General features: G+C 38.9%; 1 protein-coding gene across 1 annotated transcript; it reads left to right on the top strand.

The window, feature by feature from the left end:
* The first annotated feature begins 2,260 nt into the window (after positions 1–2,260).
* Positions 2,261–11,291, top strand: IL21 (interleukin 21). The gene is made up of 5 exons (XM_017852601.1): positions 2,261–2,511; positions 2,619–2,654; positions 8,110–8,265; positions 10,991–11,068; positions 11,159–11,291. The coding sequence occupies exons 1-5, from the start codon at positions 2,344–2,346 to the stop codon at positions 11,207–11,209; spliced, it is 489 nt and encodes a 162-aa protein (XP_017708090.1). The 5' UTR covers positions 2,261–2,343; the 3' UTR covers positions 11,210–11,291.
* Positions 11,292–22,224: the final 10,933 nt, after the last annotated feature.

The raw sequence follows: 22,224 nt of genomic DNA, 5'->3' as shown, positions 1-22,224 counted from the left end.
TCCTGTGATTGCATTGGGCCCACAGGATAATCCAGGATAATCTTACCATGTAAAAAATCTTTAATTTATTCACATCTGCAAAGTCCCCTTTGTCATGTGAGGCAATATTTTCACAGGTTCCAGGGATTACGCCATGGATGTCTTTCGGGCATTGGTAAGTCTGTCACACCAGAGATGATATCCCAAAATGCTTAACAACTGATGTGCCACTTAAGGCAGAAATTCTGACTTTCAGAAAGGCCTCTGGTCATAGTGCTGGAGCAAGACTCTTATGTACTGGTGTACTGGTATGTACTGGTGTACTGGTATCTTATGTAAGATGTACTGGGAGATGAATTATGGAGAGGGCTAGGATGTCTCAAGGAGGGACTGGGGTGTCTAACATAGTGGTGAGGCACTCCAGGGCCAGGAACAATGGTTCTCCCTAGGCAGTACGAAAGATATTTGACTTTTTTTTTTTTAAACCACCAGTACGGCCACACACATGTATTTTGGCTGAACACTGACCTGTCCATTCTCTTCCTTCTCTCATCAGTTTAGCCTCCCTAGGCTTCTTTAAGTTCTCCCCTTCACCCTCATCCACGATCAGCATGCAAACCTCCTGGGATGTTATCATGTGCTGTACTTAGCCCTTTTACTTGAAATGTCTCATTTAAGCCTTATCACAACCCTATGATTAGATTCTGTACTTAGCTTCCTTTTGCAATTACACACATAGGATCATATGTGGTATTAATTGTTAGGACCTGGATTTGAACTCAAGCTTTAGAAACTGACCTTCTAACCACTGTGGTTAGTGTCTTCAAGGAGATGCACATCTGTTTAGGTGGATAAGGAGTGCATGTACAAAGACCATACAGGCAATGTGGAGGCACCAAGGGGCAACCCTTAGTCTACATGCATTCATAAGTTTGCACAGAATCCTGTCATATAGAATTTAACTATTACAGGGAGGAATTCTTGATCATGTTGTATGAACTCTTGTCTACTGTGTAAGGCCAAACCTGTATACTCTTGAATAGATATTCCATAATAAAAAGATTGCAGTCAACTTCAGAGCAAATCAAGTCAAACTCCAATTTATGTTGGCTACATAACAGTCTAGAATAAAGTATGGTATTCTAAAGTATGTAATGAAATGAATGAATGAATAAAATCTATAGTCAAGAGTTTTATTTATCAGTCCTATGGTCTTATATGGTACATGACTTTCTAGCTAGAATATTATATTCAACTTTCTCAGATGGTTTAAGAGTCTCAGGGACAAGAGAAGCAGAAGAAAGGAGGATGATAAAACCATTTCTGGACTTTGGGTCTTTAATTAATCTCTACCCAGTCACAGATGCAGTTAGAAATGTGTTGCTTATATCCAGAGGAAATAGTATCTAATAGAAATAAGTAATACAACCCTAAGAGAAAACGAATCATTTATGGGTATATTTTATTTTGCTGTTTGGAAATATTTTTTGGTTCGCACAAGAATGAGCATTAGCAAGTTTCACTCATTTAATTAATGCATTATACAGAAGAGATGGACATCAGATAATTTTTTAAATGATGGTAGAGTGAGATCTTGATTGGGAAGGATAGATTTTCCATCGAGTCCCTTAGAATCATTTGTGATATTAATAAATCAGATTGTTAAATAACTTGTCAGAAGCCAAAATAAATGGTTAAAGATGCTTTGGTGAACAGTTGGAAGCAAATTCTATTTTAAACCCTTGAAACTTGGTAAGAACCTAAAATATTCTTGCTAATTTGGAAAATACCTCTTTATTTAAAATTTCCTAAAAGGTAGCCTCTCCTCCTACTTTTATGATGGAATACTGGATGATTTTAGTCAAAAGACATAGTTATTACCATAAGAAAAAGTCCTGCATGAAAGCACATGTTGCCATTTTACTCATTATCGAAGTGCTCTTATGACTGTCAGAGAGAACAGGTAAGATGCCAGGGGAGGCCGAGAAAAAGAGATCAAAGTGTTTTTGTTTACTTTTTTGCAGTCTTGTAGTACCTACTGTTTATTATACATACTTCTTGATTCATGCTGAAATTGGAATTCACCCATTCTCTCTTTTTCCTGTCAAAGATGCAGATAGGGCACATTTCGTTGACTCCATCAATCCCTGCCCCCACACATTAGCACATGCACACGTATACCTAGCCAGTGGAAAAGAAAAAAGAGTTACTCACATTCATCCATTTTACAAAGATTTCCAGGCTGCAATGGGAGGGCTTTACCTCTCCCTGAAGGATGAATAAATAGGTAGCTTAACTGACAACCTGTTCTCAGTCAAGCTGAAGTGAAAACGAGACCAACGTCTAGCTCTACTGTTGGTACTTATGAGATCCAGTCCTGGCAACATGGAGAGGATAGTCATCTGTCTGATGGTCATCTTCTTGGGGACACTGGTCCACAAATCAAGCTCCCAAGGTCAAGATCGCCACATGATTAGAATGCGTCAACTTATAGATATTGTTGATCAGCTGAAAAATTATGTGAATGACTTGGTAAGACTATACTTGTCACAACAAAATCTAAATCATACTTTTCAATTAATATAAAAGGAGGGTTTGGCTTACAAAAATAACTCAGAACAAATTTTCTTTTGCTCTAGGACCCTGAATTTCTGCCAGCTCCAGAAGATGTAGAGGTAAGACCAATTGAATTTATTTCTGAAAATACATTTGACATAACTTTTAAAATCTAATAAGAAAGGCATTAACATGATTATATAGGAGTATACTGAATTTTAATGAACTTAGCGTTCTAATAATTGATGAAATATTTATTTATATTTTGGTTAAATTCATTGATTTACCAAAACCAACTAAAATGATATATTATATTCCTCATAAACTATGTTTATCTTCAAGAATCTCTAAGAGTACTCCTAAGTAGTATTGCTGAGACAGAATAACAAAACTAGAAATGAAATCTATACTCTGATCAGTTTCTGAACAATGCACAGCTAGTTACTCTTTAAGAGCCCTTGGGCATGAAAGCTTTTGAGCCCTCTTTGTTATCCTACTTAAGAAACATAGATACATACAATAGGAAGCAGAATTAACCTTTTAATAACAAACTTAAAAATGAAAGAAAGAAAGAATTAGATTACAGGGACAGCATGGAGAAATGGTGGTGTGGAAATCAAAGCTGTGCTTTAGAATATAATTCACATATACCTTGGCTTCAGTGAGTCTTGTCTTTGGCCTTCCATGAGGTCTTTTGAAAGAACCATTTTCAACAATTCATCCCATCTCTTAAGCCATTTAAATCCATTAGAGTTCCAGGAAGGACAGGCTTGGCATGTAGTTCAAGAGTGCTGTCCGCTGATCTTTTTCTCTAGCAACTTCTATGATCTGATCTTCTGGTCTGGTACCCTGAGAGTATAAATGCAATTGGGGAAATGTTTTCATTGTCACAGACCTTTAATTGCATAAATTAGAATAACTAAAAGTGCTACCAGTAATTAGGACACTACAAAGGGGGAGACTGAAGAAGGAAGATACATTGCAAAGAAAACAATTATCGTAAATGACTATGTGTAAAAGTTTAGAAAGTGAATGAGTCACAACTATTGCTTTTCTCTAAAATTCACTCTCTAGCTCTGAACCCAACCACTCTCATTTACTAGGTCCTTTTCTAATAAGCAGCATCTAAAATGAAAGTAGCACATTCAGCTTATTGGAAAGACTTTTCCAATAACTGAAAATACTTCTTAATCAATGTGCCTAATTATCAAAACATGCATTTCTAGCATCTCATGCACCTTGTTTAACTGTTATGGTTAGAATCCCTTCCAGAGTTTCCTGGCTGTAGTCTGTAACATGCAAAATAAGAAACAGGAAAGACATTCCACCTTCTAACCTGAGTTCATCCAATGGGTACTTCCTTTAGATGCGTTTTTAATGAAAGATTTTTTTATCTTACATCATAATGAGAGGATTTTGTCTCAGTGATACAATATCTATCTGATAATCTGATCAAGCAATGCTGGCTATGATAAAAGTGAGTAATAGTGTAACTTGGATCTTTAAGCTATACTAGTAGGCAAACTCAGGAAGAAAGAAATCGTTCAAGGTCACATCAGCATTATATCAAGCTAGCTTCAAAGCAGGGTCTGTAAGAGATTTTAACACCGTGAAACCCTATTTCTACTAAAAATACAAAAAATTAGCCAGGCGTGGTGGTGGGCGCTTGTAGTCCCAGCTACTCGGGAGGCTGAGGCAGGAGAATGGCGTGAACCCAGGAGGCGGAGCTTGCAGTGAGCCGAGATCGCGCCACTGCACTCCAGCCTGGACGACAGAGCCAGACTCGGTCTCAAAAAAAAAAAAAAAAAAAAAAAAGTGTAATGAAAATAAAACCATCTAATGTTTTATGCATATAATAATTATCTAACATTTCTAATTGGCCTGGGGAGGCATCTTTCTTTTTCTCTTTTTCTTTCTGTCTAATCATATAACCAGTGGCTCTCAACTGGTGGTGATTTCTGTACCCCAGAAAACATTTGGCATTGGCTGGAAAAATTTCTGGTTGTCACACGTGGAGGTAGAAATGGGGGTGCTACTGGCATCTAGTAGGTAGAAGGCAGGTACTAAACATTCCAGAATGCACAAAACAGCCCTGACAACAAAGAATTAACTAGCCCCAAATATCAGTGGTATCACCATTGAGAAACCCTGATATAAACCTAGTTGTGTGTAGGACAAAGGTAATCATTTTTTTTTTTTTTTTTTTTTTTTAGACGGAGTCTCGCCCTGTTGCCAGGCTGGAGTGCAGGGGGGCTATCTCAGCTCGCTGCAACCCCCCCCCCCCAGGTTGAAGCGATTCTCCTGCCTCAGCCTCCCGAGTAGCTGGGACTGTAGTCGCACGCCACCATGCCCAGCTAATTTTTGTATTTTTTAATAGAGACAGGGTTTCACCATGTTGGCCAGGATGGTCTCAATCTCTTGACCTCATGATCCACCTGCCTTAGCCCCCCAAAGTGCTGGGATGACAGGCGTGAGCCACCGTACCCAGCCAGGACAAAGGTAGCCTTGCCCAATTAGCAAGACTCCTTAGGGGGAATGGCCAGGGCTTTCTTTGCAGAAGAAAAAAAATGTAAAAATAGGCCTCAGCTGGGTGATGTGGCTCCTGCCTTTTTTAGACGGAGTCTCGCCCTGTTGCCAGGCTGGAGTGCAGTGGCGCTATCTCAGCTCGCTGCAACCTCCCCCTCCCAGGTTGAAGCGATTCTCCTGCCTCAGCCTCCCGAGTAGCTGGGACTGTAGTCACACGCCACCATGCCCAGCTAATTTTGTATTTTTTAATAGAGACAGGGTTTCACCATGTTGGCCAGGATGGTCTCAATCTCTTGACCTCATGATCCACCTGCCTTAGCCCCCCAAAGTGCTGGGATGACAGGCGTGAGCCACCGTACCCAGCCAGGACAAAGGTAGCCTTGCCCAATTAGCAAGACTCCTTAGGGGGAATGGCCAGGGCTTTCTTTGCAGAAGAAAAAAAATGTAAAAATAGGCCTCAGCTGGGTGATGTGGCTCCTGCCTATAATCCCAATGCCTGTAATCCCTTTGGGAAGCCAAGGTTGGAGGATTGCTTGAGGTCAAGAGTTTGAGAACAACCTGGGCAAAATAGTGAGACATCCTGTTTCTACAAAAGAAACAAAAAAAGCCCTAAGGAGGCAAAAAGTTTCAAAAATTCAATTGCAAAACAACAAAGACAAGTGTTACTCCTGGCAAAAGGAGCACTTGACTTGTTCTTCAGCTGAAGAGGAATGGTTTGTTAATTCTTGCTTTTGACTTCACTACCACTCCTTCTAGTCTGCAAAACTAATGTAGGAGCAGAAAACTCCTCATGTTCTCACATGTTAAAGCATGAGGGAAACAAAGCCTTGCCTTTGGAGTCTGTTGTCACCAAGGCATAGCAAAGGAAAGCAATGTTTATGCTTCCAGACGGTGCTAAATATGGACTTGGGCATCCTGTAGACTCCTGAGTGATAGGGCACCTGAGGCTGCCTAAATCAAGGTTAATCTTTTCACTCTCCTCAATACATCCTTAAGGCAGTTTAGTGGAGACAGCTCTCCACTTCTTGTCCTCTTTTGAGGCGGCCTTTGATGTGCATATAAAGCCAATTCCAGCAGTTATTTATCCTGGACCACATATTGCCAGACACAGCTCTGCTGCTTGCAGAGCAAAAGAAAACAAAACACCATTGTCTGTTAACACAAGTAAACAAGGAAGGGTGGGAGAGGAAGCACAGCCCCATCAATACGGGCGTCAGTGTCCAGGTGCCATTCAAAGGCTTTCAGAAAAGATTTGCAGTTGTTTTTACAACTGAAATTGTAGTTTTACAATTTCAGTGCTTTGAGTACTGGTACTGACCATTCCTGGCAATATTATCTCAAGGGAGTTCATCTGGCTAGCAGGGCCCCTCTACTTCTTTGGAACCTAATTTTCTTTCAGCATACACATGTAAATGTTAACTCAGCAAAATGAGCCTCTGTGAGAAATGCTGGTTTTTCAGATCATCACGGATGAAGCAGTCAGTATTTTCAGTTTCAGCTGGAAAATTTACCTCTTTAAATATGAATATTATTTTTTCCAGTAAGTTAAGCCGGTTGTGGTCAAAAAGAAGAGAAAAGAAAAAACTTCAACAAACATGAACGTGTGGTTTTCAAGGAAAAAAAAGTGCTATATTGAACATTTATAAATAGTTTCTATTAAATAAGCATTTTGGCAAACATATGGAAAGGACACCACCTTGCCCTTATGAGAGGCAATCTGCCTTGATATAAGGAAACCAGATAAGCTGCTTCTCAGCTTGTGGCTATATATGCAAAGCAAACCTGATAGGTTTGTGTCTTAGAGATGCATGTTATTAATCAACATTCATATTGGGTAAGCATATGGGTTGGAAAATGCAAAGCAGGCCAGATGCTGTGTTCAGCTGATTGTCCATAAGAAGATTCAGGTACTATTGTTACTTATAGGCCTGCCTTTGTAGGGACTGGAAGGGATTGAGGCTTCTGGTTATAAAGTAGTAGCTTCCATATGCATTAGTGAAATGAAAATATAGCAACTTCAGGGGGAAAATAGCATCACATACACATGTTTGCTGAAAGAAAAAAGTAAGTTGGATACAAGTAACCTGGATATAAGCTTTTGGATCAGCATTAACATTTTTCAACAAGTCAGTATATATTTGGTTCTTCCAGTAAATTCCATTTCTTTTCCAGTTTGATTGCTAAGCTTTTGGCTTGTTAGTCATTAGTTATTTTTCCAAGTCAAGAGATAAGTGTTTGATGCTTATTTTATACACTCCTCCATTCTCTGAGACCCTATTCTTACCTTCTAAGAAATTACCTTCCCTCTCATTGGTTGGGCAAGCCTCAAACTGTCCCTCAACTGCTTGATTCAGGCAGAATCCTACCCTAACTGAGCTGGGAGTATGAAAAGGGTTTTAGAAAAGTCATGTGTGATCTATGCAAGCATATTGAATTTTAGATGTAAAATATGCTATCAGAGGTAGGTACCCATTTCCTTTCCCCAAAGGAGGGGCTTTAATTCATTTTCTTCATCTGTTAACTTCACAAATGTATGTTGACATTAACTGGCAAGACACTATGCCTGGCGCTGTACAGAATAAAATGCTGCTCAAGACATGTCATGATAGATACATTATAGAAACCGCAAACAAATGAAAAATATTCTTCATCAGACTATAACATAATTCACCCAAAGCTGCCACTAGTCACAGTGTAAGTTTTAGAGCCTCATAATTCAGCAAATGTGTTCCTAAACCGAACTAACTCTCCCTTACAAAACACAAAGGTCTTGTCCACCACCCAGATGTCAAAATGGTCCTCTGTATAGCATCAGGAATAAAGCATTGTGAAGAAGTGAGGCTCCTTTCTCTCTTATCTGTGAGGCAGGGGATTATCCCTTTTTCCCATCCCAAAGATTAAGTAGGAGGTGAAATCATACTTCACTCATCTGTTGAAATGATGTAATGCACGACATTGGAGAAGAGACAGAAATAGAGGATTGGGAAAGCTATCTTTTACTTTCTGAATAATATTTGTTAACATATATGCAAATTGTTTATCTTTCAGACAAACTGTGAGTGGTCAGCTTTTTCCTGTTTTCAGAAGGCCCAACTAAAGTCAGCCAATACAGGAAACAATGAAAGGATAATCAATTTATCAATTAAAAAGCTGAAGAGGAAATCACCTTCCACAGGTGCAGAGAGAAGACAGAAACACAGACTAGTAAGATTGTCATTTGTCATCTATCTTATTTGTACTTATAAACTATATATCTTGCATTGCATAAACACACATGCACACCTGTAGCCAGAGCTGCTGGTGTCTTCCTTACCTATGCCTTACTATGCGTGGTGCATTTTTTTTTTTTTTTTTTTTTTTGAGACAGAGTCTTGCTCTGTCGCCCAGGCTGGAGTGCAGTGGTGTGATCTCTGCTCACCGCAAGCTCCACCTCCTGGTTTCACGCCATTCTCCTCCCACCTCAGCCTCCCGAGTAGCTGGGACTACAGGTGCCCGCCGCAACGCCCAGCTAATTTTGTTTTTGTATTTTTAGTAGAGATGGGGTTTCACCGTGTTAGCCAGGATGGTCTCAATCTCCTGACCTCATGATCTGCCCACCTCAGCCCCCCAAAGTGCTGGGATTACAGGCATGAGCCACCGCGCCTGGCCTACACATGGTGCATTTTAAGAGGTAGGGTCACTCTTTTAAGTCCACAGACTTGAAAGTATTCAGAAACCCAATTATAATTTCCTAGTAGTCCTTGGTAGCTGGAATATGTTAATATAGCTTCTCAAGGTGAGGAAGTCATTAGGCAGAGAATCCAATTGTGATTCTGGAGTTAAGGAGTATTTCCTCTCATATGGTCACAGTATTCTTATTAACAGGAGCTAGATCCTAGCTTTCTAACAAGAAAAAGAGCCTACAAGAGACTCAGGCAAATCTTAAACTTTGTCTCCTCTCTTAAATCATATTACCATCCTGTACATTAGCAGAGTCAGTATTGAACTGAAATAGGCAGGCCTCATTACTTGGCTGGGGAATTTTAACAGTCCCTAGGTTTTTGGAGCTCTGAGATCCTCTTGTATATGCCAACTCATGAGCAAATGCAGATACTCAAGAACATGAGTAATTCAAAGATTAATCAAAGCCAGTGGGAAAACACATAAAATAAATTACTCTCAATTTTTTTTTTTTTTTTGAGACGGAGTCCCAGTCTTTCGCCCAGGCTGGAATGCAGTGGCAAGGTCTTGGCTCACTGCAGCTTCTGCCTCCCAGTTCAAGCGATTCTCCTGCCTCAGCCTCCCGAGTAGCTGGGACCACAGGTGCACACCACCACACCTGGCTAATTTTTGTATTTTTAGTAGAGACTGGGTTTCACCATGTTGGTCAGGTTGGTCTCAAACTCCTGACCTCAAGTCATCTGCCCACCTCGGCTTCCCAAAGTGCTGGGATTACACGTGTGAGCCATCGCGCCCAGCCTCAAATTTTTTAAATTAGTTCTTTCTCCTCCAAAAAATTCCACATGTGATTCAAATGAAATCTTAATTACATTATCAAAATGATTCTTATTTCCTTTGATTGCTTGGCCTGGTGACCATGTGAAAAATGTCCCTGTAAATCTTTCCTCAGAAAGAAAGCAGCTGAACATATTTTTGGAACTCATGAAGTGATAGCTTTGGAGCTAAACTTAGAACTCTCCAGTTAAGTATGCTCATCTCATAGATGAGGAAAGTGAGATCTACCAAGGAGTTAAGTCACTAGCCCCAAGTTCCATACATAGTGTCAGAATGATAAGAATTAGACTGTATAGCTACTACCTTTTAGTGAAATGTTCTCACTACAACATCGCACTGGCATTCAGATGCTAACTACCACGCAATGGCTTGGTGTTTGGTATCTAAATAGGAATAAAGACAAACAGCATAAACTAAGAAAGCTTTTTTTAAAAATGCAAGTGAGCAACACATATATGAAAAACTGTTCAATCTCCCTAGTAATTACATACATGTGAGTTAAAACAAGGAAATCTTGTTTTTTATCCAATTAAACATTTTAAACAATACCCTATAATAATAAGAATGCTCCAAGTGAAAAGAGGTAACTCTACATCAAAGCCTTAAAATTTTTTATCCCTTTTATTTAGTAATTCTACTTCTAGGAATATATCAAATAAGCAAAGATATATATGAAAAATTATTTACAGAGATGTTCTTTGGAGTAATGTAGACAAAAGTAAAAAGTTAGATACGGCTGGGTGTGGTGGCTTACGCCTGTATTCCCAGCACTTTGGGAGGCTGAGGCAGGCGGATCACCTGAGATCAGGAATTGAGGCCAGCCTGGCCAACATGGTGAAACCCTCTGTCTACTATTAGCCAGGCATAGTCGTGCGTGCCTGTAATCCCAGCTACTTGGGAGGCTGAGGCAGGATAATTGCTTGAACCCAGGAGGTGGAGGTTGCAGTGAGTGGAGATCACGCCACTGCACTCCAGCCTGGGCAACAGAGCGAGACTGTCCACAAAAAAAAAAAAAAAGTTAGATGCAACCTATGGGTCCAAAAATAGTAATAGTTCCACTCTATGTTGGAATACAGAATAACCACTACATGTCATATTTCTGAAGACTATTTAACACTTAGGAAATGCCTGTGATATGTTAAGTGTAAAAAAAAAAAAAGCAAATCACCAACTGGTATAAATAATGTAAATGCATAATAATAATTAAAAATACCAAAAACACAGAGAGAATATACATTGAAACATTGCAGTGGGATTCCTATCTCTGGGAATGGGATTACAAGGACTTTTTCCATTGTTACTTTCCAAACAGTTTTATGTACTTCTCAAATTTTTTCAGTGAACATAATTTGTTTTTAATAAAAAAAAATTTTAAGAAGCATTTTATTAAGAAAAAAAAATTAAAGAAGACTGTTACTTTTTCATTGATTTCTAGACATGCCCTTCATGTGCTTCTTATGAGAAAAAACCACCCAAAGAATTCCTAGAAAGATTCAAATCACTTCTCCAAAAGGTATCTACCTTAAGTTTCATTTGATTTTCTGCTTTATCTTTACCTATCCAGATTTGCTTCTTAGTTACTCATGGTATACTATTTCCACAGATGATTCATCAGCATCTGTCCTCTAGAACACATGGAAGTGAAGATTCCTGAGGATCTAACTTGCAGCTGGACACTATGTTACATACTCTAATATAGTAGTGAAACTCATTTCTTTGTATTCCAAGTGGAGGAGTACAATATATTAGGGATGGGAAAAAAAACTCATAAGTGTGAAAAGTCAGGATTATTTCTCCATAATCACTATACAATAGTCTGATTTCCTATGTTATTGATTTCTATGACTTCTGAAGTTTTTACTTTATTTCACTGCTCAACTTTGACATTTCTTGGTTGAAGGAGAAGGTTAAAATTTTTAATCAAAAATATAGTTTTGACATTTATTGATTTTATATTAACCTTCAGCTTGATTACCACCAGAATGAGGTCTATTATGATCATAACTTAAAACATATATACCTTCATTCCAGCTGAAAATATAGAAGCATAGAAGCAAAACATATAAAAGCAAAATGAAAAGCTGACATTTTTATTCTTTTAAGGAAATGAAAACTGAATGTTTAAAAACTTATATCTGAATTTTTTTAAATCTCAGAATGTCTAACATATAAATATGTACTTTATTTATGCACTGGGGGATACCAGATGGCTATAAAAGTCTTACTTCTTTATTGGGGTTTATAAAAATATTTAAATACTATAGATATGAATGTATTTATGGAATAGACTCTTAGTCAGTGGCAATAGAGTATTAAGAAGTGGATTTAATATTACCTTCCTCCAGTCCCCAGTCCCCTTATAAGCTAACATTTTAAGCTTGTGGAAATGGCAATTTAAACCTATAGAGGGACATATACCAGGTTGTCTTCTGGAACAAAACATAGTTTTAAAAGTATTGTAGCTCTCTTCTCAAACTGTTATAATGATCATATTATAAGCGAGCTAATAACTCCAAATATTTGTCTCCTTCTTTCTTCCTTCTTTTCTTCCTTCTTTTAAAATGAAACTTCTGCTTTGACAAAATTTTAAAACATGTTTAACATTTTGGACACTTATAGTTACTACACTTTGGATAAGACAAATTCAATAACCTATATGATTTAAAAATCAGGAGACAAACCAAGAGGCCAGGACTCCTCTCCAAGTTGAAAACAGACTTTCGCATAAGCATTCCAATCTTTCAAACATGGGTGGTAAAAGCAAGCAACCTACTCTAGCTGCCATTTCATATCAACTCCAGCACAGCCTGTTTAAACATGAAGTTAAAAACTCTAGAAAAATAAAATGTTCGCTAGAATGGTATAAGCTATTTGAGAATCTCTTATTGTTAAAATAGTTGTGAGTGTGCAAGAGGATGTGGGAAGAGAAATGCTTTATGCTCTGAGAAGAAAAATTATGTGCTTAAAACAAATACAGACTTAACCTACAGTTCTAAAAGATATATTGAGAATTGTTTAATTAAATCTCAATGAAATGTTTTATCATCAGCAAGTACACTCAGAAAAAAGAAAAAAAAATATTTTATCAGAAACAAGGTACTCTGTTTTAACATTTTAGAATATGTATTACAAAGGAATTATGTGCCTGATGATGATAATATATATCTAAAATGTGCCTCAGTTTCAAATAGGCCAGCCCGGGTTGTTGTGATAAAAGGTGGAAACAGGCGCAAAGATAGTGAGAAAGATGGAATCTGTATTTCTTGTTTCTGAATTTATAGCTATTAACTCCTTTGATATTGTATTTTATATTTAAAATAATGTATTTCTTTTGGCATGTTTATTGTTAAAATTTTCTGTTCCAATTATTTCGATCAGGGTCTCTATCTTAAAAGTAAAAATAATTTACTGAGGGTTTGGCTAACAGCCTTCATTAAACAGAGTTTAAACACCCAGATAAACTCTGGTGTTTAACCGGAGTTAAACCCACCAGCACTCCAGGAAAGGCAATGCATTGGAATAAACAAGATGAAGCAGTGAGACTTGAACAGCTCCATCTTCACTGTTCTATGTTCAAGACTGCCAGTTCTTAAAAGGAATATAAAGATAACCCATAAATATAACTGTTCACCTACGGACAGTAATACAGGAGACCTGAAATTTTGTTGACTATGAAATTGTGGTCACTGTTTAAACTGTTTGGGTTTCCATTTCCTTATCTGTAGAATAAGAGTGCTGGACTCCATCTCTAACGTCTATTCTTTCTTTTTTTTAAAGCTTTAAATGTCTATGAATCTCTAAAGTTCTAGGTATTCTTACAGGAACATCTGATCATACTTCTGAGTAAAATTTTCTACTGAGTCTGATATTCAGTTGCTCAATATTATTTCCGTAACATTTGTAGCAACACTCACTGCAGGAGCAAGGGACATGTTCCAAGATAAAAAAGGAAGGAAGGAAGGAAGGGAGAGAAGGAAACATTACTATAGGTCATGAGAGTTCAGGAAAAAATAATCATGATCTTTATTATTTTAGTTCAAAGTGTCTTCTTGGGACACTTATATAAAATTGTAGCATTATTATTCTATATTATTGCTCTGTTGTATTTACATATGCATCTGAGAATTTAGCTAATATGAACTATGTAGTTTATAACTTAATAATTATTTATTATATATTTGATTTTAAATGTTCACATTTATGGCTTCTTATTTAAGACCTGATCATATTAAATACTACCCGCTCAGTACAACCGTCTTTTGTGATTCCCTGGAAACCCTTAATTCAATAGTCTTGACTGAAAATAAAACATTATCCTTAGTCTCTGGGAGCATATAGTTTTTACATGTACGTGGTAAAGATGATCTTCTCTTCTCACCTGTTCTCACTGAAATGGATCCTGTCTCTGCCTCAAGGATACCTCCCTAATGTATGGCACATTCAAGAGGAGTTAGAGATACTTCCCAATGCCCACTGCCACCACTGCACCTATACTCTTGCACAGAATTCTCTCCTGCATTCCAGTTTATCCTATCTAGCTTTTTCTGTCCTCTTCTTACTAATGATTGTCATTTTTTGGCCACTCCTCCATGTTCATTGGGGACTGAGGATGTTCTTTCTTTCAAATCCAACGTCTGCCATCATCTGGGTGACTTCAGTGCCCATGGGGAAAATTCCACCAGCACTGCAGCATCTCAGAACCTTAGCCTCCTCAGTTCTGAGCACCTGTATCTTTTAACTCCATCCTGTGGTCTACTGCCATGACTATGTCCCAGACTTTATCACCTGGGACCCCTTTTTCTCAGAAATCTATGTAAAGATTTATATATGTAAATATAAAACAATCAGCTGCTAGTTTTTTAGCTCTCAAACTGCCCTACTTCTACTGTGTCTGTCCTGAGACTCTGAAACTAGGCCCTAACTCCTAGCCATTCTCTCAATTTATTAGTTTTCCTCCCTCCCTCACAGAACCAGCATCCCTGATCAGTCCTTTGAACTACAGGCCAAGCACCACACACCATCCCCTGCCCTCCTCACTCTTCTTGAGTAGCTGCCTGCAAACATTCTAGCTGGCTTTCTTATCCTTGGTGCCCGAATCCAGCTTCAGACATTGGCTCCAGCCCCTCACTTTTGGAGATCCTTTCAAACTCCACTTCCTGGCATTCTGGAGTCAGTTTCCCACTTCACATTCAGCTCTGAATGTTCACCTGCTTTCAACATCTGCCACAGCTTTGGATAAGAGACCCCTCCATCTACTCCAGTCCCCAGTCAGCCTGGCATAGCCTCACCTGTGTGCAGGAAGGGAATTTTCATATTCACAGTCAAGCTCATTGAAAGAATAGTCTGTACAAATGTCTTGACACTCTCTCACCTCCTATCTACTAATCAGACCACTATAATCTGATTTGTACCCATCTAACACCTTTTCACTGCATCATTGGAATTGCCCTGTCTCTGGTCAGCAATGACCTCCTAATAACCAATTCACAACGTATCTAAGCCCTTAGCTTACTTGATCTTATCATGGTGTTTGCTATTCTCAACCACCCCCTCACCCCCTCCCTTTTCCTTATGACTTTGAAGGCCCCTTTTGGTCTGGCTGAGGTCTTACTCTCTGACGCAGTATCAGTTGTTGATTTCCCTTCCTGTGTCCTCTCTTTAGAAGTTGATGTTCCTGAGGATTCTGTTTCTGGTCATCTTTTCACTTTAAGCCTTCCTCCTCGATAGTCAAATGTGCTCCTGTTCTTTTAAATACCCCCTCTATGCTGTTGACTCCTAAATCTATAGCTAAAGGCTAGACCTCTCTACTAATTCCCAGGGTCATATATCCAACTGCTCCCTGGAGATGTTCTCTTTATCTCCCAGGCTCTTCATCTCAACATGCTAAAATTGATCTCTTCACTTTTCCCCACTTCCATGACCTTCTCCTTTTCAAGAGTTCCCTAAACTTAATTGAGGGGACTATATCCTCCTAGCCTCCCAGACTCTGTCTTCTCCTTTACTCACTATAACCATGATCACTAACTGGGCCTTGTTATTTCTATCTTTTAAATTCATCATTTCTTTTCTACTACCTCTGCCATCACCTTAATTCAGGCTCTCAGCTCTTGTTGCAATAGTTAAAATACCTTCCAACTGGATTTCTAGCGTTTCATCTACTCTCTCCAATCCACCTCCACATGGCCGCTGGAGTGATATTTGGTAAAATGTAAGCATGATTACAACTTTCCCTTATTTAAAATCTTTCACTAGCTCTCCTCTAGAACAAAGCCCAGGCCTGAGGCGGGGCATGTAAGACCTTTTTTCTTATGCTGCACTCAGCTTCCAGCTTCTCTTAACCTTGGACTTCACATTCCAGCCAATCCAATCGCTTCTAGTTCCCTAGACACACTATGTTGTTTCACTCCTCTGTAACTTTGCACTGGTAGTGACCTCTCCATAGAACATTATTCCTCCATCCCCTTTTAATGCTTAGAAAACACTCAGGTTTGACCCAGCAATCCCATTACTGGGTATACACCCAAGGGAATACAAATTATTCTACTACAAAAACACATGCACACATATGTTTATTGCAGTGCTATTTACAATAGCAAAGTCATGGAACCAACCCAAATGCCCGTCAATGATAGACTGGATAGAGAAAATGTGTTGCATATACACCATGGAATGCTATGTAGCTATAAAAAGAAATGAGATTATGTCCTTTGTAGGGACATAGATGAAGCTGGAAGCCATCATCCTCAGCAAACTAACACAGAAACAGAAAACCAAACACCGCATGTTCTCACCCATAAGTGGGAGTTGAACATTGAAAACACACGGACACAGGGAGGGAAACAACATACACCAGCGTCTGTTGGTGGGTGGGGGCTAAGGGGAGGGAACTTAGAGGATGGGTCAATAGGTGCAGCAAACTACCATGGCACACATATACCTATGTAACAAAACTGCACATTCTGCACATGTATCCTGGCACTTAAAGTAAAATTTTAAAAAAGAAAGAAAAAATATATGTATAACCTGAAAACGAAAACACTCAGGTATCCATCAATATTCAACTTAGTCATCATTCTTCTCAAAGGATTTCCATCACCATCTTACTGTATTTCTGTGACAGTGTTGACCCCTTCCCACTTTCAGAACTTGAGCATACTTTGATTATTAGACTTAATATAGTAAATGCAGATTTATTGATTTTTATGTCAGTGTCTCTTTCCAGAGAAATGGAAAGAGAAATTACTGTATATGAGGGAAGCACAGTGCCTCATACACAGTAAATAACATACAGTAGAAAACAAATGCTTGCAAAATTAAATTGAACTAAACACAAAACACATGATTTATTCATTGATGTCTTTCTTGACAACTCCCTCTTACATGCTGAATCTAATTCTCACCAAAGCCAGTCAATTCTCTTTTCAAAATATCTCTAAAATCCACTCTCACCACCTCCAGTTTCTACTTTGTTGGTGCCAGCATAATCTCTCACTCAGACGATTGTAATATCTTCTGTATTAGTCTGTTCTCACATTGCTTTAAAGAAATGCCCGAGACTGGGTAATTTATAAGAAAAGAGGTTTAATTGGCTCACGGCTCCACAGGCTGTATAAGCATGGCTGCATTTGCCTCTGGGGAGGCTTCAGGGAGCTTTTACTTGTGGAAGGCAAAGCCAAAGCAGGCATCTTCACATGGCTGGAGCAGGAGGAGGGGCCAGAGGGACGCGCTACGCACTTTCAAACAACCAGATCTTGTGAGAACTCTATCACAGTACCAAGGGTGGATGATGCTAAATCATTCATTAGAATTCTGCCCCCATGATCCAGTCACCTCCCACTAGGCCCCACTCCCAAATGGGGATTAAAATGCAACATGAGATTTGGCGGGGACACAGATTCAAACCAGGTCACCTTCCCAAATAGTTTTCCTGCTTTTGTCCTTGCCCCTCACCAAAATCTATCTGCAACAAAACAATTTGAATGGTCCCTTTAAAAACCAATCAGAGTATGCCACTTCTCAGCTCAAAATCTTCCAACACTTCCCATATAATTCAGAGTGAAACCCGAGTCCTACAAGGACTACTTGTTTGTATGTCTTCCACCTCCAGCCTCTCTAACCTTGTTTTCACTCTTTTTACTCAACTCTAGCCACATTGGCATTCTTTCTGTTCTCCAGCATTCCAGGAACATTCTCTCCTAAGGCATTTGCACTTTTTATTCCCTCTGTTTGGATGCTCTCCTGCCAAATCTCCATGTGTCCCATTCCCTCACCTCCTTTATGACTTTACTCAAATGTCATCTTCTCTACTAGGTCTTGCCTCACTACCACCCTACTTTAAATTGCCCAAACACCTCTGCTTTATTTTTCTTCATAGCACTTACCACCCTGGACACATATATTTTAAACATTTATGTGTTTATAGTCTCTGTCCTCCACTAGAATATAAGTTCCATGTGGACAGGAATTTTTGTCTTTTTTATTCACTGCTGTATATCTGGCTATTAGAACAATGTCCTGAACATTGAAAAAACTCATTAAATATTTGTAGAAAGAATTGGTGGGTTCTGCAATGAAGGTCTCTCACAGGGTTTTCATTCCTAACACACAGTTTGCCTTCTATTTATTATGCAATTTGTGTGCTATTTTTTCCCTTATAACTTCTTCCTATTCTCTATCTTGTATCTTCTGAAAATATTCCCCTATTCTCTTATCAGATGTAACCACACCTCTTCTTTATTTTTGAACCTGGCCTTCAGCAATATGAAGCTTGAAAGATAAAAATGGAAACATTCTTCTACTTATCATTAAAATTCTAGCAAAATATTTTCTAAAGAAAGCTTCTGGGTTTATATTGTCTAGAATTCTTCTGACAAATAAAATATCTTGATGTTTTCCAATCATACAACTAACACTCTTCCATATTATATCTCCTCCCCTTTACAAAAATAGAAAATTTGAAGCATCTATATGTTCATTTATGAGTCTCTAAAGGGGTTAATTTCTACTTTCTCTCAAAATGAAATATTGTGGAACAATCATACAATGGAATTGAACACAGCAATAAGTTGAGAGAGAGTATAAGTGGGTGCTTCTGGGGTACTAGTAATGTATTTCTTGATCTAGAAGATGGTATTTGTTGAGTTGTATACTTACGATTAATACCATTTTTTCTCTATGTATGTTATAATTCAATAAAAAATTGAAAATAAATGATGGAAAAGTGTTTTTTTTAAAGTTCTATCTGATAAATGGCACACAGCAGAAGTTGGAGAAGGCTATGGAGAGGGAAAACAATTGGCTAGGTGATAACCGGGAAGAGAGTGAGTAAAAACCCAGTAGTTGCCACAGGATTCTAGGTTGTGGTACTTCAGTCAAGAAGAATAATTTTAAGATTCTTTTAAAACTAGCTCTGGTCATGTCACCATCTTCCTGGTGAGAGATAGCTGAGAAGTGATCAATTTGCGGAGGAAAGGGTTTTTTTTGTGTTTTTGTGTGTGTATATGTATACGTGTTTTTCCCCTATAATCTTTTTTTTTTCTTGAGACATGGTCTTGCTCCATCACCTAGGCTGGAGTACAATGATGTGATCTCAGCTCACTGCAGCCTACACCTCCCGAGTTCAAGTGATTCTCCTGTCTCGGTCTCCCAAGAAGCTGGGACTACAGGTGAGTGCCACCATGTGGAGCTAATTTTTGTATTTTCAGTAGAGATGGGGTTTCACCATGTTGCCTAGTACGGTCTTGAACTGCTGGGCTCAACTGATCCGCCCACCTCAGCCTCTCAAGTGCTGGGATTACAGGCGTAAGCTACCACGTCTGGCTCCTTATAATCGTAATTCAAGTAATTTCCCCTAAAATAATTTACAAAAGAAAAATAATAACCTGAGAGAGAGAGAGAGAACAATAAGTGTCCTAGGTCAACTTCCTCACACATCATAGGTAAGTAGACGGTGAGTCAAGGATTCGGGTGCCTGTGATTTATGAAGGAGACACTCCCAGATAAATCAGTAACTGAGTGAGAAAAGCAGGATAGGGAAGGGGAAAGCCAAGCCAGGGCGTGATTTTTTAGGTGACTCCTCACATTCAGCCTGATCCTGTGGGATCCTCAGAGCATAAATTACCCTGCGGAGTTGTCAGCTGTGCTTGGAGGCAAAGGGGCTGGGCTTTTTGTCCTCCCACACTAGCCACTCACCAAGCTTCAGAATTCCGATGAGGCTGCTCCAGTGCACACCAATTGCATACTAAAGTGAAGGCAGTCCTCTGAGTGTCCCAAACACAAGCTGGTATCAAAGCATGCAGAAGATTGGGGGATGGGCATACAGAGCTGATAAAAAGAATCCAAGGAGATCTGGGCAGGCGGAGTGCTTTTTTTTCTTTAAAAAGTTTATTTTTAAAATAAGAGGGTTTAAGGTAAAGATTAATTATATTGTCATAATAGAGGGAGTTTCAGGAAAGTTAGGATATATTTGTTCATGTAAAATTATGTGTAATTACATATATTTATTATATATTTTATATAGATTATTTCTTTTTTTGGTCACAATTTGTCTTTAAGCCCATTTAACCTAAAGGAGTCCAGTTTATGGAGATGAATATACTTGCAGCATGAAGCGTGAGTGCTCAAGTGAGAGAATATGACCCTACTGATGTGCACCCTAAATCCTACATACCAAGAGGACCTGCTACTTCCTCCTGACCAACCAACCTCTACCCCAGGGCAGCCATCACTTCCATGCCACAAACTGAATAAATTCTCCCAGATAGGGATATTTATATTAATGCAGGATTTTTGCTCCTTAGCTCAGCTAGGTCTCGTTTCTTTTCTCACAACCAGGAAAAATTAGGTACACCGAGCCAAGAGAGTGAGCAGAGTAGGATTTACTAAGCAAAAGGAAAACTCTCAGCAAAGAGAGGGGTCCTGAGAGCCGGTTGCCTCCTTCACAGTTAAACACCCCAGCTTAAGGCATGAATTCCTGGAGGCTCTAGCCCATCCTTTCAGTGTGCATTTGGGCCCTTAAATTGAGCCGTTCCATATTGATTTGTTTCCCTTACTGTACTTGTGCTAAGGAATGGACTTTTCCACTGCGGGCATGTTTAGGCAAGCTCCCTTATCTGCACAAAACATCTGGTATAAACACTTGTAGGACGGGTCAGAGATTCTAGGGGACCCTTCCCTTACTGTCTGCCTAAAGCAGGCTGGCTAACCCCTTTCGATATTATTGGAACATAGGGGAGTTGACAGTTTCTAAGCTTCTAGTAAGCCTCTCCCTTTCTTGTTTGAACCAGTGAGAACCAAACATTTCTTGGAGGGTCCCTTTGGGAGAAACTCCATTGAGAATAGAATTAAAATATTTACACCTGCTGATTAACAAAACCCATCCTGAAGGGAGAAGAGAGTTTGGAGCTGCTCACACTGAAGAAGGTAGACAAGGAAAGGGTGCGGCCAAGATGGAAACAGAATCATTGACAAAATGGCATGTGGGAAAACGCTTCACATTGCTTTCCCAAAACTTTTCCAATATATTGAGTCCCCAGTGAGGAGAGACCTAAGTGGCATTATAGTTTGAAGTAAAAGTGTCATGTTACAACTTTTGTTCTAAAGTTATTACTGATGGATCAAAATCTGTTAAATGACTTAAGTTGTGACCATGAGCAATATATGTATCGTGTGTCACAGGGAACATTTTCTATTTGCCTCTCTTATTGTCACTTTTTCATTTCCCAACAACAGAAGCTGTCACTAGGTAAAGAAGAGGACATGCTGCCACCTATTGAAACAACATAAATACATACAGACACCCAGTTCTAAAAACATCAGGACCTTGTCACCCCGTACCTGGCGAAAAGCAAACAGTATAAATTCTAAAAAAAATCCTCAACTTTTTCTGTCCTGGAGTTTATGAAGATTTCCACTACCTAAATCAGTTCTAAAAGGAGCCTCAGGGCCAGGAAAATCATTTCTTCTTGGACCCACAGAACTTAGGACCCACAGAACTTAGTGTGAAGAAGAACAGGACTGTTTGAAACATGCTGTGATATACCTCTCGGGGTGGACCTGCTCACACAGAAACAGCAGAGAAGGGAGCTCGCAGGATCCTGAAACTGGCAGAATGCCTGGTCACTGGCTCTTGGTAAAGTGACCTTAATCTAGTTGAGGTTCTCTTTAGTACTTTAACCAGGAAATTGTTATGCTTTATCCTTCATTTGTGAAGAAGCCGGAAACATGCTGCAGATTTCCTCATCTGTGAAATAGCTGTAATAGTTCAGCCTTTCTAAGATCATAGAATGTTCACAAAGATAAAATGGAATAAGGCATGGGAAAATGTCTTATAAAGTGTTTATACATTCAACAATGTAGAAGCTGGTTTTCAGACTTATTTTGCCTGTAGTGACAATAGCTTGTGCTGAATTCTCACCTCATCCCACTTAGGGAATTTCTTTCATAACAAATAGCCCAGGTGAGAACGTCCTTTCCGCAACTTTGGCCTCATTGAATTGTATTTTAATACATAATTTCTTAATAAAAGAAGAAGTCATTTTAAAAAATGTTCCTAGTGTTTGCCACAGAAGAAAGATTAGAGGTTGCAGCATTTTAATTAAACACATAAATTAAATCTTCTTTTACAGCTGCCTTTGATCATACTTCCTTCTTCCAAAAGTTTATCATTAT

Source organism: Rhinopithecus bieti, unplaced genomic scaffold (genome assembly GCF_001698545.2).
Source record: "Rhinopithecus bieti isolate Rb0 unplaced genomic scaffold, ASM169854v2 scaffold_33326, whole genome shotgun sequence".
Classification (NCBI taxonomy): domain Eukaryota; kingdom Metazoa; phylum Chordata; class Mammalia; order Primates; family Cercopithecidae; genus Rhinopithecus; species Rhinopithecus bieti.
This window is presented reverse-complemented; position numbering and strand designations above follow the sequence as displayed.